This window comes from Dermacentor albipictus, chromosome 1, assembly GCF_038994185.2.
Source record: "Dermacentor albipictus isolate Rhodes 1998 colony chromosome 1, USDA_Dalb.pri_finalv2, whole genome shotgun sequence".
Taxonomy (NCBI): Eukaryota; Metazoa; Arthropoda; class Arachnida; order Ixodida; family Ixodidae; genus Dermacentor; species Dermacentor albipictus.
In genome coordinates, this window is record NC_091821.1 from 167,432,274 (window position 1) to 167,448,353 (window position 16,080).

Genomic DNA, 16,080 nt, shown 5'->3' on the forward strand with positions numbered 1-16,080 from the left:
AAGTAGCAGAATTATATGCTGACATCAACAAAGCATCGATGATGCTCTGTCTAAATCAGTGCACGTCAACCATGCGCAGCATACAGCTGAGGCAACCATGCGTACAATTGAGTGAGCCAGTGAGATTACTGTGGCAAGCCACACGACTGATTCCGAGGCAACAAGCAAGACACAGTGCCGAATATAGACGCAAAAGATGTCTGCGCTCAAATTTCAGCAACGACCACTCAGTGCTGAAGCTCCGGTCAAACCATTCGGAATAGTCCCTCCAAAACGTTTTGGTTCAAATTGGTTTCCAAGTTGGTGGAAAAATGCTAGTTAATTCGGGTTTATTGGCGCAAAGGCGGTTTGGTTACCGTTCCGCTGATAATTTTTCAGCTCCGGTTTTCACTTCAATTTCAGTTTAACACACCCCACCTCAGGCTTCCGTCTTTGAATGCACAGGTTTTTCTATATCTTTATGTGGCCACTTATACGCAATGGTTCCACAAACCTTAAAAGTGATAAAATGAAACACAACTTTGTATTATGTTGAAAGCAAAAATAATACATACAGCCCTTGCACGTGCAATTGGGTTATGCAGCTTTGGCTGCATAGCCAGAAAGCTGCCCACGGTTATAGGCCAGCATTTGCTACTGCGCAGCAGCAATGCCAGACGCAACCCATAAAGCAGTGAATGTGCCAACTTCATGCACATTCCCACTGTTCCTTCCAATTATAAATAAGTAATGTAAATGAGCACCCATAGTTCAGTGAATTTTTCTAATTTATTTTCCCTTGGTTTTTGTTGAACAAAAGTAAAAACCAACATAAAATGCGCAAAAACGAGGAAAACAATAACACGACGCCTATGGTGCAAGAGCAGCTTGCGAAGGCTGCTCCAGTGAAGGCCAACGCAAGGGAAATATCTCCCCAGAGGAAACACATGCACACACATGCACACACAAAAGAACTCTCTCCCCAATGGGCGTCACAGTAAAAATCAAAATGTACAATGTGTTTTTTTTTCTGTTCTTTATACAACGTCGTCTCAAAAAGGCAAAAACACTTTTCACCACCTGTCCTTCAAAAACCTAAAAAAGGGGCTTGTCCATCAGTACAGAGCGTATTAGTGGGACTCTAGAGGAAGTAAGACTATTGCGTATATATATGTACAGACATGGCGGCTAATCCTACCCGATCAGACGAGCAGGAAGAACAGAAAGACTGCATCACCTGTGGGGTGTGCCCCAGACCCTGCAGCTAGTTGGCAAACCTGTCAGTGACCTGGTTCAACAGCTATCGACCTTGCTCTGTCACTCAACTACACATGAAACAAACATACACATTCACACATTTCTCTTTTAACTGACAAGCAGCAGCTGAGCCAAATTGTCTGCCCACCCATGCAAAAGGTTCCTGGGGGGTCAAGCCCATGTTCAGCAATGGATACAAGCCCAAGGCTTGGCTACTGTGCTGGTGCCTTACCGAAATTGCAATCCTCAATCACAACACAGCCCACTTCCACAATTCTGTGTTCAGTGCTCTGTAGCAATTACAGACAATCCTGAATGGCTAACCAAACAATGGAAAAAAAAAATCCCTCCTCCAAAATCACACATCACAAAAGTTTTGCACACTCATAACAAATGCCTTTGCACTGCCACAAACACTTCGGAGCAGTCTTGTGTATAACAACAAGGATGATAAAAGCACAAGAAATGAACCCCTTGTACATGAGAAGTTGAAATGAACAGAATACAGACAAACGACAGTATAAGAACAGAGTCAGTAGGGCCAACTAACAATCGGAGACAGATGGTGCACACATATGCAATTGCAGATCCTATTAAAAAAAAAAAAGACAATTCCTGTACTAGGATGTCTTGCATGCAGCATGACTAGGTTCCATGTGCCTCGGGCCTGACCTCTGCACTCAGACTGAACAAGCAGCCTCAATGGCCTGCACCATATCTTGCTCCTTCTGCCACAGCCACTTGTAAAACCTCAAAGAAGTCCACTTCAATTATCACAAAATCTGCCAAAAAAGCTAAAGGCATGCAAATTTCAGCTCCATACAATAAGCATACAGCTCCACAAGCTCTATTCACTGCTAAAAGCAGACTTTTCATCCTCACTGCTTTCCCCATACTTTCAGTGATGCTAGTTGGCTAAAAGTTGTCATAGAGAGGCCAAAATTAAAATGCCTGAAAAATTCATTCAGCTGTTGGCCTGAATAAAAGCCCACCACTAAGCCTGTCCATTCTTGATAATTCTCTTCACAACAGATCCCTTGAGCTATAAAGAGATAACAAGGACAATAATTTACCTTGCACAATTAGCACAATTCTATTCTTTTCTATCATGCACTTTTTTTTTCTTCACCATATTTTAGATACATCCACTGCCTTCAGAAAAAAAGAAAACATTCAATAAAGACAACTGCCTAAACACACAACTAGATGCACTCTTCCACAAGCCTGTCCACATGTGTAAAAGCAAGAGAACTAAAATGGCATAAAACTCACGCAGTGCTGCAGCTTCAGATGTCACAAATAATAAAAAATAAAAATTTACATAGGCTTCAACACAAGAGGTGTCTCTCAGCAATGAGAAGCCTTGCAAATAACTTTACAGTTTTTTCTGGCACCTGTTCGCTTTCACTAATGTGTGCTTTCCCACCAAAGTTAACTGTTTTAAGAAAGCCAATAAAAAGTCAATGCCAGGAGCTGCATCTATAGGGCAGAAGTAATGCAACCCCACTTTGCACAACACAGCTGCAAAGAACTTCAGGAAGACCATGGCCTGCACACACAGAACTGACATGGGAGAATTTCTCTCCAACTATCTTCTTCCCGGGGACACTGCCATAGCCCTTGCAGCATATTATACTGCACACTGCAATCAGCATATGGAATTCCAACATTTACTACTGGGCAAATCCCTAAAGACAATTGTCATATAATCCATTCATTTGACCTCAGTGGGAGAAAAGAAGTTGTAGTAAGGCAAAACTTATTAAATAAGACCATCTGCCCAACAGCAAGCATGCCCACCATCTGGGGCCTCAAGATCACTCCATGGCCCCATGTCGTGAAAATCAAGGCAAGCAATGTTGAGCTTGTGGTTATGGAGAAGAAAACTGCAGAGATGGACAGCAAGAGAACAGGTGGTGCACGAGTTCTTCCTCCAGAGGCTTTCTGGGTGCGTTTCCCCTCAGCTGTCATAGCTCTTCCCATGCAGCTAGGACTGGTAACGCCGTCGATGGTAGCTGTTTGCTGAAGCCCCTCCATTGGATGACTGGTCCACAGACTGGTCTCCATCTATCACCTCTATTGCACCATCTGCACATGCAACACAGTGCATTAGCCACTGGCAACAAAACAATGCACGAACTGCACTGCTTTACAGATATGCAATATGGTAAAAAAAAAGAAACAAAGGTTAATTCTTTTTCTACCACAGGAAAAGTTAGATGTTAGATGTTTCTAGCACCTCTTGTACCCATACACTTTGAAATGAAACCAAGTGAGGCAACTTTTGAATGCTGAAGCAGTACATAAAAATAAAGCAGAAAAAATTTAAAAAGCAACAGATGGCCACACCAAACAGAGCCCCAACAGCTCCGCTGCACACTGCAAGCAAAGCCAGTGAGAAAATCAGTTCCATACACAGCAGTAGAGCTGATTATTCTGGTTTATCTGTGCTTGTACTGCTTCTAGATTTTAGGTGCACATTTTTTGTATGAGAACTTCCAAGTGAAATTATGGTTGCACTGTCATATCCATTAGTTAGTTGCAACTAATTTATTTATAATGAAGCTTGACTGCAACCCTGGAATTTCATTGAAGCACAAAGGAGCTTATGACTGGATATTCATCTAACCAATTTCATGGTTCTCTCCATGCAAGTAACCTTGCTAGAAATCTTTGTACTTGCCCTAATGTTGGATTTAGTACATGACCAGGCCTTGCTTAGACAAAAGTGCTTCAGCCCGGGCCCTTCCTAATTTCAAGTTAAGGAGGCTCAGATGGCTCAAGCCAAGCATACAGGCTGGGCAAAAAATGTGCATTCAGGTCAGTCCAAGCCTGTATACCAAGCCTACAGGCTGGGCAAAAAATGTGCATTCAGGTCAGTCCAAGCCTGTATACAACAAGGCGTGAGTGCAGATCACCACCTCATCTGGAGCAAGTCTGCCAGTGCCCAGCATGGCAAGGAATGACTTGCAATGTGTTCTATATTTTGCACTGCACAGAGTATGGCCACTATTTCCACTGACATTCACAAGTAAAGCCCCCCCCCCAACCACCCTCAAATTGTGAGTAGCTCTGATCCAACAGTGAACTTCACTGGACAGTAAATGATATTTAAATTGCTGGAATTGATGTGAAAGTGTATGACCCTGTGACAGAGGCATCAGACTCACTGAAAATAACCTTTCACCACTGAGAGTTTAACTATTATTACTCCAGCAGTCAATAACTAAATCTACCAGACAAGACAATTGATTATTGGTTGGTAAGATTTAAAGGGGCCCTGATCCACTTTTTATCGAAGTCGAGTGATGCATTTGAAGTTAAATACACTAGTTCAGAAATACTTTGCTGCAAAAAGTACTTCAATGCGTTCAGCAGAAGCGGAGTGATTGGCAATCAAACATCCTGTTGGCAGTGCTTCCACTTGACTTGCACTGTGCCGGCTACAGTGAAGCAGCACATGCCCACAACGCTCCACCTACTGCACATCACCTTGGTGCATAGTTCAAATTTGATTTTGGATGTTCACGTAGACGCCACTATTTCCAAGTTTTGCACCTATGACGTGGCAAACTATGTTTCCTCAGCGACCCACAATGTGCTCAGTCAGTGCACTTGTCCTGGCACCCCGCAGCAGCCGCAATATTTATGCTATGTAGCAGGCCGCAGCTCCATGCAACTGAAGTGCGTATGCGCAGCATTTGCTTTGTGCCCGAAGGGGCTCGAGTGCCTGCTTGCACTCATATGCTCCAGCCTAGCCGTACTACATGGTGCAAACCGGCTTTGTTCTGCAACAGCTTGACCGACAGATAGTAGCCACATCCGACTTGCACATATTGAAGAGCTATTGTTAGCTCAATATGAAGCGAAGTCTGCCAAGACGTCAAACCAGGAGCGGCCAGGAGTGAGTGTTTGCTAGCAAGCAAGCGCGTTATCTGACCTTAAGCTTTACGTGGTTCGAGGCTAGTTGAGTGTTCTTAACTACTACCGTAAAATATCATGGAAGCACCCACCCCACTTTCTCTGAAAATTGGGTTAATCTTGACGCTTGTCCAGTCGAAGCAGTAAAAATCAAAGATGGTGGCCAATTAATAAACTTTGGGGCAGGGCTACGGTGGCTACAGAATCGAAGCATGTTTATTTTCAAATGGTAAATGACGCGGTACACTAGCCCCTACTCATCGTCACTGAACCCAGCGAACGACTCTACCGAGTCAATGCCGAATAGGAGGTCAATGCACTCGCCACCGACGCTCACGCAGCTTGAACAGACCGCGGACTGTCCAGTGCCTGCAAGTTGGTTATGCAAATGCCCATCCTAAATACCATCAAACACGAAAATGATCCAACACCCCTTGAAGGATCCCACAGCCATCTCTTCAGACACAGCAGCCCAAGCCGTCGACACAAAGTTCAGCATGTCTTGGTGCAAAGGCTTCTGGAGGTTCCCTTTAGGAGTCTTCTCTCCCTTCCTCATGAACTCAGCCCATGACATGCGAAGGGAGTTCTTGAACAACTTATTCTGCAGATATACATACACACACACATAAATATATATATACAGGGTGTCCCAGCTAACTTGAACCAAGATTTAAAAAATACCCAAGAGCTCTGCAGAAATCGTACTGACTGCATAGTAGCAGCCGCAGTCGTATGTACTTATGGCCAGTATTTTTTACATCATGAAGTACTACATAATTAATTACTTCTCATCAGTGAACATTTTAATTATTGCTTGAATCACAAATAAATTACAAAGTTGTTGGGCACCTCGAATAACCTCCGAATGAAGCATTTGTTTAGTGCTCAGCTTTGCCTTGTTGGTTTTTACGAGAAAAAACAAAAGCACGCGAAACATCCAAAATACGGAACAGACAGGCGCTCGCGTGCTACTCAAGTGCTCCCAAGCGAATAGCCACAGATACACTGCTTTACTAGCAGCGGCAGCTCGATACAGGGCTTCACGCTATGCGATGGGCGCGGCATCAAGAGAGCACGCTGCTGACGCATTGATAAGCGTTGCGGAGCTTTGTACGATGCGGCAATAAGAGAATGCAGCCGTATATCTTTCAATGGTTGCTTGTAGGCGCTTGAGTAATGGCGTGCGAGTCTGCATCTATATCGTATTTCGCATATTTCGCGGGCTTTTGTTCTTTCTTGGAAAAAAACACCAGGACCACTTCAGCACGAAATAAATGCTTGATTCCGAGGTTATTTAAAATCCCCTACGACCTTGTAATAGTATGCTTGCGATTCAAGCAATAATAAAAAAGTTCACTAATTAAAAGTAATTAATACTTCGTGCTGAAAAAAATGCTGGCCATAAGTACATATGTCTATGGCTACTATGCAGTCAGTATGACTTCTCTAGAGTTCTTGGGTACCTTAAAATCTTGGTCCAAGTTAGTTGGGACACCCGGTATATATATATATTGTACTGAAGGCACTGGGCAGTGGGCATGGTGCTGGTGTGCAGGTGCAAAAAGAAGAAGACGACGAGAAGTGCTTGCTTCCGTGTTACGATACAGCGCCGACCTGTTTTAAGCCTAGCGCTACAATCTATAACTAGTGACCCTTCTGCTCGGTGAACACCCCCGTTGCATTTGGTGGAGGTGCTGGGTTTCTCTTCTACATCCTGGAACTCCGCAGCCGAACGCTACCACCAGCTGTTGCAATGGATGAACCAGGACCGTCCCAGGCTGCTGCTCCCGTGCCCCCCACCATCGTCTGTTCTGGCGTGATCCGGCAGCGCGATCCGGCTATATTTAGCGGAACAGACGACCACGACGTGGAAGACTGGCTCGCCGAATATGACCGTGTAAGCGCGTATAATAAGTGGGACGACCGCGCCAAGCTCACGAATGTCATCTTTTACTTGACTGACGTGGCCAACCTATGGTTCCGCAACCATGAAGCCGATTTTACCACCTGGTCGGCTTTCACGGCGACTTTGGCAGAGGTCTTCGGCCGTCCCGCCGTTCGCCGGCTTCGCGCTGAGCAGCGCTTGCGTGGTCGAGCTCAACGCCAGGACGAGACCTTCACCAGTTATATTGAAGACGTCCTCTCGCTATGCAAGCGCGTGAACTCATCTATGGACGAAGCTGACAAGATTAAGCACGTCATGAAAGGTATCGACGACCATGCCTTCCAGATGCTCGTCGCGAAGAGTCCACGAACGATTGCCGAAGTCATACAGCTATGTCAGCAGTACGATGAGCTGCGCAAGCAGCGTGCATCAACATGCGCTGCTCAGCAGGACACCACGGATCTATCTCCGTTGGATTTCGGCCGCGACGCTGCCGACATCTCTGCTTTATTGCCGGAGATAAAGCAGTTTATCCGTCAGGAAGTTGCCCGCCAACTCTCTCTGGCGAACAGCACACCCGAGCCGTCGACAACCTTGGCTCCTTCACTTCGCCACGTCATCCAGACCCAAGTTGCCGCGGCGCTGCCATCTGCCCCTCCTCCGCAGCCTGCAGCTGGGCCGCTAACGTACGCTGACGTCGTCGCCCGGCCTTACGCTCCTCCGGCTTCTGATGCCTACCGGGCCACTGGCACCTTCCATGTGCCGCCGCCGCCACCTTCACGCCCGATGGTCGTCCCTTACTCGGCCGCTGCAGCCCCTGTCGTCAACCCGTGGCGTACATCCGACAACCGGCCAATATGTTATTTCTGCCATTTTCCGGGCCACGTAGCCCGATTTTGCCGCCGTCGCAGCCCCCGTTTACCTGACAGTGGCGGCGCCTCAAGCTACAGGCCTGCTCGACTTCCGCGTCAGGACCCATCTAGCCTTCCTCCGGACTCATCTTACAGTCGCCTCCCTTTCGATGCCCGTCGGTCACCTTCCGCACGTCGCCGACCCATTTCCCCGATGGTTCGCCGACCCAGCCCAGCCCGAGAGGAAAACTAACAGTCGCAGTTCCAGAGGCAAGAACTGCGTTTACGTCGAACATTTCAAGGCCTCATTCTAACCTGGCGAACGAAATTGAACTGTCCGTAGACGGCGTCACCGTACACGCGCTTATCGACACCGGAGCCGCCGTTTCTATTATTAGTGAGAAGCTTTGCCGCAACTTGAACAAAGTGACCATTCCCCTTACCTCTCTTTCTCTGCGTACGGCAACCTCGCATCGCATTCAGCCTTCAGCGTCGTGCACAGCACGGGTTGTCATTCGAAACGTTATGTATGTTATAGAATTTGTCATCCTATCTCGTTCGTCACACGACGTAATTCTTGGATGGAACTTCCTATCTGTCAATCAAGCACTTATCGACTGCGCTCGTGCCGAACTTACATTATCAGTGGCGTGCTTCGACCCTGACGACCATTCTTCTCCTAAAGTTGTTGCCGCCTCCGACATCGATATCGCACCTTTCTCCGCCGCTCTGGTTCCTGTGTCATGTAACTCTACTGCAAACTCATCTGTTCTGTTTACACCGTCGGCCACTTGTGCGCGCCGCCGGAACTTTCTGCTTCCGTTTGCTGTCGTCACTTTTTGCGACGGTTCAGCTGCCCTTTACGTGTGCAATCCGTCCGCCTGCCCATCATCCCTACTCCGCGGCGAGTGCCTGGGTACCGCTGAAGCTTTCGACAGCGTTCTCCCGGCCACCACGTTTGGTGATTCGGCATCACTTCCGATTTGTTCCGTCACTCCTCCGGCCGCGACTGATGCCCCTGTAGACGTCTTCGCTCGTGCCGTCGACGCGGAACTCACACCTGCGCAGCACACAGAAATTATCAAGCTCCTCCAACGCTTTCGTTCCTCATTCGACATTGACCAACCATCCTTGGGCCGAGCGTCCGCAGTCGTTCACCGTATCGACACCGGTCCACAAACACCATTGCGCCAGCGTCCGTATCGTGTGTCGGCTGCTGAACGCCGTATCATCGACCAGCACGTTGAAGACATGCTGGAGCGCGGCATCATCCAGCCCTCTAACAGTCCCTGGGCATCTCCGGTTGTCCTCGTTAAAAAGAAAGACGGCTCCATTCGGTTCTGCGTCGACTATCGCCGCCTTAACCGAATAACGCGCAAAGATGTATATCCTCTGCCGCGCATCGACGATGCCTTGGACAGTCTGCAGGGAGCGGAATTCTTTTCCTCGCTGGATCTACGCTCCGGGTATTGGCAAGTGCCAATGGCAGAGGCCGATCGCCAAAAGACAGCCTTTGTAACTCCTGATGGGCTATATGAATTTACCGTCATGCCGTTCGGCCTCTGCAACGCGCCTGCCACTTTCGAGCGCATGATGGATAGCATTCTTCGAGGGCTGAAGTGGAAAACGTGCCTGTGTTATTTGGATGACATTGTGGTTTTTTCCACCGACTTTGCGACGCACCTCAGCCGCCTCGAGCAAGTCCTTGCGTGCCTCTCCACTGCAGGACTGCAACTAAATTTGAAGAAATGCCACTTCGGCGCTCGCACGCTTACTATTCTCGGTCATGTAGTTTCCAAAGACGGTATCCTCCCGGACCCCACGAAACTTAGCGCCGTAACCGAGTTCCCCAAACCAACCACCATGAAAGAGCTTCGCAGTTTCATCGGCTTGTGCTCATATTTCCGGCGCTTCATCCGTAACTTTGCCTCTATCATCGCCCCCTTGACGCAGCTTCTCACCGGCAGTTCTGACCTATCAGCCTGGTCCCCGGCATGCGACGACGCATTCCAAGAACTGCGACGCGTTCTCACCTCGCCTCCAGTACTGCGACACTTTGATCCTTCTGCTCCAACTGAGATCCATACGGACGCTAGTGGTGTCGGGCTCGGCGCTGTTCTTGCACAACGCAAGGATGGCTTCGAAGAGTACGTCGTCGCGTATGCCAGCCGCACCCTTACCAAAGCCGAGGCGAACTACTCGGTTACTGAAAAAGAATGTCTGGCCATCATTTGGGCTATCGGCAAATTCCGTCCTTATGTGTACGGGCGTCCATTTGACATCGTGACCGACCATCATGCCCTATGCTGGTTATCTTCTCTAAAAGATCCAACTGGTCGGCTTGCCCGTTGGGCATTGCGCCTACAAGAATACGACATCCGCGTTGTTTATCGCTCAGGCCGAAAGCATTCAGACGCAGACGCTCTATCCCGGTCCCCCCTGCCCTCTGGTCCTGTCCGCTCGCCTATTTATACCTGCGGTGCCTTCGCCCTCAACATTTCCGACATGCCATCAGAGCAGCGCAAAGACCCATGGATCTCTTCGCTTATCGACTTCCTGTCCAGCCACTCGCCAGCACCGACCTCTCGGACGCTTCGTCGCCAAGCCACGCACTTCATCATTCGAGATAACCTGCTGTACCGCCGCAACTACAATTCCAGCGGTCGTAAGTGGTTGCTTGTTATACCCCGACACCTCTGCTCCGACATCTGCGCCACGTTCCACGACGACCCACAATGCGGCCACGCTGGTGTATTAAAGACATACTCTCGCCTCCAGCTTCGGTACTACTGGCGCGGTATGTACCGTTTCGTTCGCCAGTATGTCCGGTCATGCCACCTATGCCAACGACGCAAGACGCCACCTCAACATGCCACCGGCCCCTTGCAACCTTTACCATGCCCCGCGCGCGCATTCGACCGCGTCGGCATTGACTTATACGGTCCGCTTCCCAACACTCCAAGCGGCAACCGCTGGGTTATTGTTGCTATCGACCACCTCACGCGGTACGCTGAAACTTCAGCCCTAGCATCTGCCACAGCAAAAGACGTCGCCAGTTTTATCCTTCAAAACCTGATTTTACGCCATGGAGCACCTCGCGAATTACTGAGCGACCGCGGTCGCGTTTTCCTCTCAGACGTCATTGCAGCATTGCTAAAGGAGTGTCGCATCATTCACCGCACTACCACAGCATATCATCCACAAACTAACGGGATGACAGAACGTTTCAACCGCACCCTTGGTGACATGATGGCCATGTATGCTTCATCTGACCACTCGAATTGGGATCGCATTCTACCTTTCGTCACCTACGCTTACAATACCGCCACGCAAAGCACCACTGGGTTCTCCCCTTTCTTTCTCCTTTACGGACACGAACCTTCATCCACTATGGACACGATTCTACCTTACCGGCCAGATGCTTCGGAGTGGACGACTGTTTCTAGAGCGGCTGCTTACGCCGAAGAATGTCGCCAGCTCGCTCGTTCGTTCACATCCCAGGACCAGTGGCGCCAAAAGCTTTGCCACGATTCATCCACTACGGCTACGTGCTTTGCGCCTGGCTCGCTGGTCTGGTTGTGGGTGCCCTCTACTCCTCCAGGCCTTTCCTCCAAGCTGCTCTCCAAGTACCACGGTCCTTATCGGGTACTGAAACAAACATCCGCGGTCAACTACCTCATCGAGCCAACGGAAGCGCCTTCCGACCAGCGTCGTCGGGGCCAGGAAATTGTCCACGTCTCCCGGCTCAAGCAGTGCCATGACCCCCCTGTGTTCCCCTGTCCTTAGGTCGCCAGGATGGCTACTCTTTCGGTGGGGAGTGATTGTACTGAAGGCACTGGGCAGTGGGCATGGTGCTGGTGTGCAGGTGCAAAAAGAAGAAGACGACGAGAAGTGCTTGCTTCCGTGTTACGATACAGCGCCGACCTGTTTTAAGCCTAGCGCTACAATCTATAACTAGTGAACCTTCTGCTCGGTGAACACCCCCGTTGCAATATATATATATATATATACATATATATATATATATATATATATATATATATATATATATTGTTGCATGTGGAAAGACACAGACAAAAGAGGCTATTTACAGGCTAAATATTTACACTGGAGCCAGGCAGCCAGGCCGACACTCGCTCTTGCCAAGCGTACCGACCAACTTCATCGTCGTTCTCGCGGCGGCTCGTTTCTTGAGCATCGATTGATGATATCGTAATACTACCCCCTGGCGGCAAAAGCACCGTCACGGTGCTGTTAAATATCCAAGGCGCGTGGAGAGTTGTAGGGCTTGAGTCGGGCGACGTGGACAATGTCACTGGTTGTCACAGCAGAGGACGTAGTGGGCGTGGCTAGAACGATTTCATAGGTGACATCGGTCACTTTGCAGAGCACGCGATATGGACCTGTGTAACAAGAAAGGAGTTTTTTCACATACGCCAACTTTACGCGAAGGTGACCAAAGCAACATGAGGCTGCCGGGCACAAAATGGACATCATAGTGACGGAGGTCGTAGCGTTGCTTCTGCTTGTCTTGAGACACATGTAGACGAGCGCGCGCAAGTTGGTGAGCGTGGTCAGCATAGGCGATTGCATCCCGGGCATAATCACTAGTTGAAGCTGTGGCAGATGGAAGCACAGTGTCCAGGGGTAGCGTTGGTTTGCGGCCATACCAGAGGTAAAATGGGGAAAAGCCAGCAGTTTCGAGACGGGAAGAGTTGTATGCAAAGGTAATGTAAGGTAGAGCCAGGTCCCAGTCACGGTGGTCGTCGGATACATATTTGGATAGCATGTCTGTAAGGGTGCGGTTCAAGCGCTCAGTGAGGCCGTTCGTTAGGGGATGGTAGGAGGTGGTAAATTTATGCCGTATTGAACAGGCATTCATGATGTCGTCGATGACTTTGGCCAAAAACGTACGGCCACGGTCTGTTGGCAATTGACGCGGAGCACCATGCATCAAAATAATATCATGTAGGAGGAAGTCCGCAACATCAGTTGCGCAACTGATCGGAAGAGCATGGGTTACGGCGTAGTGGGTCGCGTAGTCCACTGCGACTGCAACCCACTTGTTCCCTGATGTAGATTCCGGAAATGGGCCGAGAAGGTCTAAGCCAACACGATGAAAGGGCTCGGCAGGAATGTCGAGGGACTGCAGGTAACCAGCGGGGAGCTGGGAAGGCATCTTGCATCGTTGGTGTAAGTATGCGCACTGTCATGTTAACACGTGCCCTTACGATACGAAGTGCGCATGCTCATATTTGTATCTGCCCCTATATATGCAGCCCCTTGTCTGACAATAAACACACTTTGTTCCCTGCCTCCCGACCGTTCACATGGTGTCAGAAGTGGGGCGGCGACGCGTTTCGCAAGCCGCGTTCACCGCTGTTCTTCCCCGCCCCCTCGTACAGCTGCACCCCTAGTACACTCCAGAGAAAGAAGTATGGCATCGACGGTTCTACCACCGCCAAAGCCACTGGAAAGTACGGGTGACGCTCACCAGAACTGGATCATCTGAAAAATTGAGTTTACGCTATTTTCTACAGCAACCGGACTAAGGAAGCAGCCTAAAGAAGTTCAGGCAGCAACATTTCTTGTGACAGTTGGTGAAGAAGCAAGGCAAGTGTTCTATACCTTCAAATTCGCAAATGAGGACGAAAAGCAAGACCTCGATGAGCGTATTGAAAAATTCGAGGCCCACTACAAACCTGTGAAGAATTTAACGTTCAACGAGTTTCGTTTCGGCTCCCGAGATCAACGTGAGGGCGAATCTTTTAACGAGTGGCTGATCGATATCCGAACTCTTGCTCGCTTGTGCGAATTCGGATAACTGGAGGACAGATTACTGCGCAGTCGAATAATTCTAGGAGTTAGAGACAAGGACCTGCAGCAGAAACTTCTGTCTGAAAATCCGTCGTATGCCAAAACAGTGGAAATATGCCGAGCAAGGGAACAAGCGAAGGAGCACTTTAACGAGATCAGGGAGGCAGAAGTAAGCGCAACCGATGAGGCCACCTTACATGCTATGAAATCAAACGCAAGCCTCGGAATTTGCTCAAACTGCTCTTACACACACGGAAAAGCAAAGTGCCCTGCGCAAGGCAAGCGCTGTAACAAGTGTGGTGGCCGAAACCACTTCGCGCGGGCGTGTCGTCAACCAGAAGCGAGACCGAGGGGCCAAGCATGTAAGATAAAACAGGTCGAAATGGCAGAGGACGAGGGCTATTTTCTTCAAACCCTCGAATTCAATGCAATTGATGGCCACGACCGCTGGTCAGCGACTGTCGACATCGCAGGTTCCGCCATATGCTGCAAAATTGATACCGGAGCCAACTGTTGCGTCATGCCCGAAGTGACACTCAGAAACATAACTACGAAGCCAGCACAAGACTGCTGCTCTACGCTACGGTCGTTTTTCGGGCACATAGAAAAGGCAACGAAGAAGATGGAGCTTCAGGTCGCCAGTACAATGCAGTCTACCACGGCGCTATTCTTTATCGTGAAACAAGCGGTTCCTATTAAATTGAGTGGCAAGGTGGCTGAACGCTTAGGGCTGATTGGCCGCATAAACACCGTGGACACCTTGGAAACTAACGAAATACTGGAAAGATTTCGAGATGTTTTCCAGGGGCTGGGAGAAATCAAAGACATAGCCTACCACATGGAGCTGAAACCTGAAGCTCGAGGCGTCATCAAGCCAGCGCGACGAATCGCCATCGCCCTTCAGGAGCGCGTCCGAGCTGAGCTGGACCGGATGGAGCGCAACAGCGTCGTTGCTAAGGTAACAGAACCAACTTCCTGGTCTAGTCGCATGGTTGTGGTAGTAAAGAAAGAAAAAGTATGCATATGCTTGGACCCATCTGACTTGAGTAAGGCACTTCTAAGAGAGCACTACCACATGCCGACGTTAGAAGATATCCTACCGCGACTGCATGGAGCGAAATTCTTTTCTACTCTGGGTGCATCGTCAGGATTCTGGCAGATAAAGTTGGACGAGCCGAGCTCCCGCTTATGCACTATGAGCACGCCCTAGGGGCGATACAGATTCCTGCGCATGCCGTTCGGCATCGCTTCCCCACCGGGGATTTTTTAGCCGGTGATGCACCAGGTACTAGAGGGCTTGAGGGGCGTTGACGTCGTTATGGAGGACATATTGGTTTGGGGACAGTCACCAGTGCAACATGACAGAAATTTAGTAGCTTTGCTGTCCCGGTGTAGACAACACAACCTGAAGCTCAATAAGAACAAGTGCAATTTCCTCCAGCCCAGAGTCCACTACATGGGCCACATTCCGACTCCAGAGGGGCTGTGCCTGGACCCGAGCAGAGTCGAAGACATCGTGCAAGTCCCGCCACCACAAAACCGTAAGCAACTGCAAGTTTTTCTCAGCATGATCAACTTCGTGGCTCGGTTTGTCCATAACATATCCACGTTGTCAGCGCCGCTTCGCGAGTTGTTAAAAAAGGACGCCGCGTGGGTCTGGACGGACCAGCAAGAAAACAGCTTTCGTCAACTTCGATCGACCCTCACAAAGGCGCAAGTCCTTGCCTATTTTAATCAACAAAAACCATTGACCTTGTCAGTAGACGCCAGTCAGCACGGCGTAGGAGCCGTTCCTCTACAGGATGGGCAGCCAGTTGCCTAGTCATCCCGTTCGCTAACGGAAGCACAGCAGCGCTACGCGCAGATCGAGAAGGAAACATTAGCAATTGTTCATGGTTGCTCAAAATTTCAAGATTATATCTTCAGGCAGTCAGAGGTCACCGACGAGTTGGATCACAGGCCTCTGGAATCTATATTCAAAAAGCCACTTTGTGAATGCCCGCTACGATTGCAGTGCATGAGGCTTGTTTTGCAAAGATTCCCAATCAAGGTCACGTTCAAACCAGGCAAGGCGTTATTTCTAGCTGATGCGCTTTCTCGCTTCCCGAGTGCTACGGAACTAACCAACGAGACAGAACAATTTCAAGCCATTGTTATTTCTTCGCTTCCTGTGTCAGACCAGCAGCTCGAGAGTATTCGGCACGAAACTAACAAAGGCGCCAGTATGGCTGAACTGCGCCGTTACTCGAGCACAGAATGGCCGGAAATGAAAAATCATGTGCCGCATGCCCTGCGTCCATACGGGTGTTACCGCAACGAACTGCATGTTGAGGAAGGCCTGCTTCTCAGAAGCAACAAAATAGTCATTCC

At 49.2% G+C, this 16,080-nt stretch overlaps 1 protein-coding gene across 4 annotated transcripts in view; it reads right to left on the reverse strand.

Moving 5' to 3' along the window:
• Positions 1-749: 749 nt before the first annotated feature.
• The window catches only part of bsk (mitogen-activated protein kinase dJNK), a 124,336-nt gene continuing 109,005 nt past the window's right edge, over positions 750-16,080 (reverse strand). For 3 of the 4 annotated variants that reach the window (XM_070528905.1, XM_070528909.1, XM_070528907.1), the window contains one exon: positions 750-3,324. In XM_070528905.1, the coding sequence (XP_070385006.1) occupies positions 3,224-3,324 (101 nt within the window). In that variant the 3' untranslated portion in view covers positions 750-3,223. Of the gene's footprint in view, positions 3,327-16,080 lie in introns of all 4 variants that reach the window. The other variant, XM_070528911.1, reaches the window with a different exon arrangement.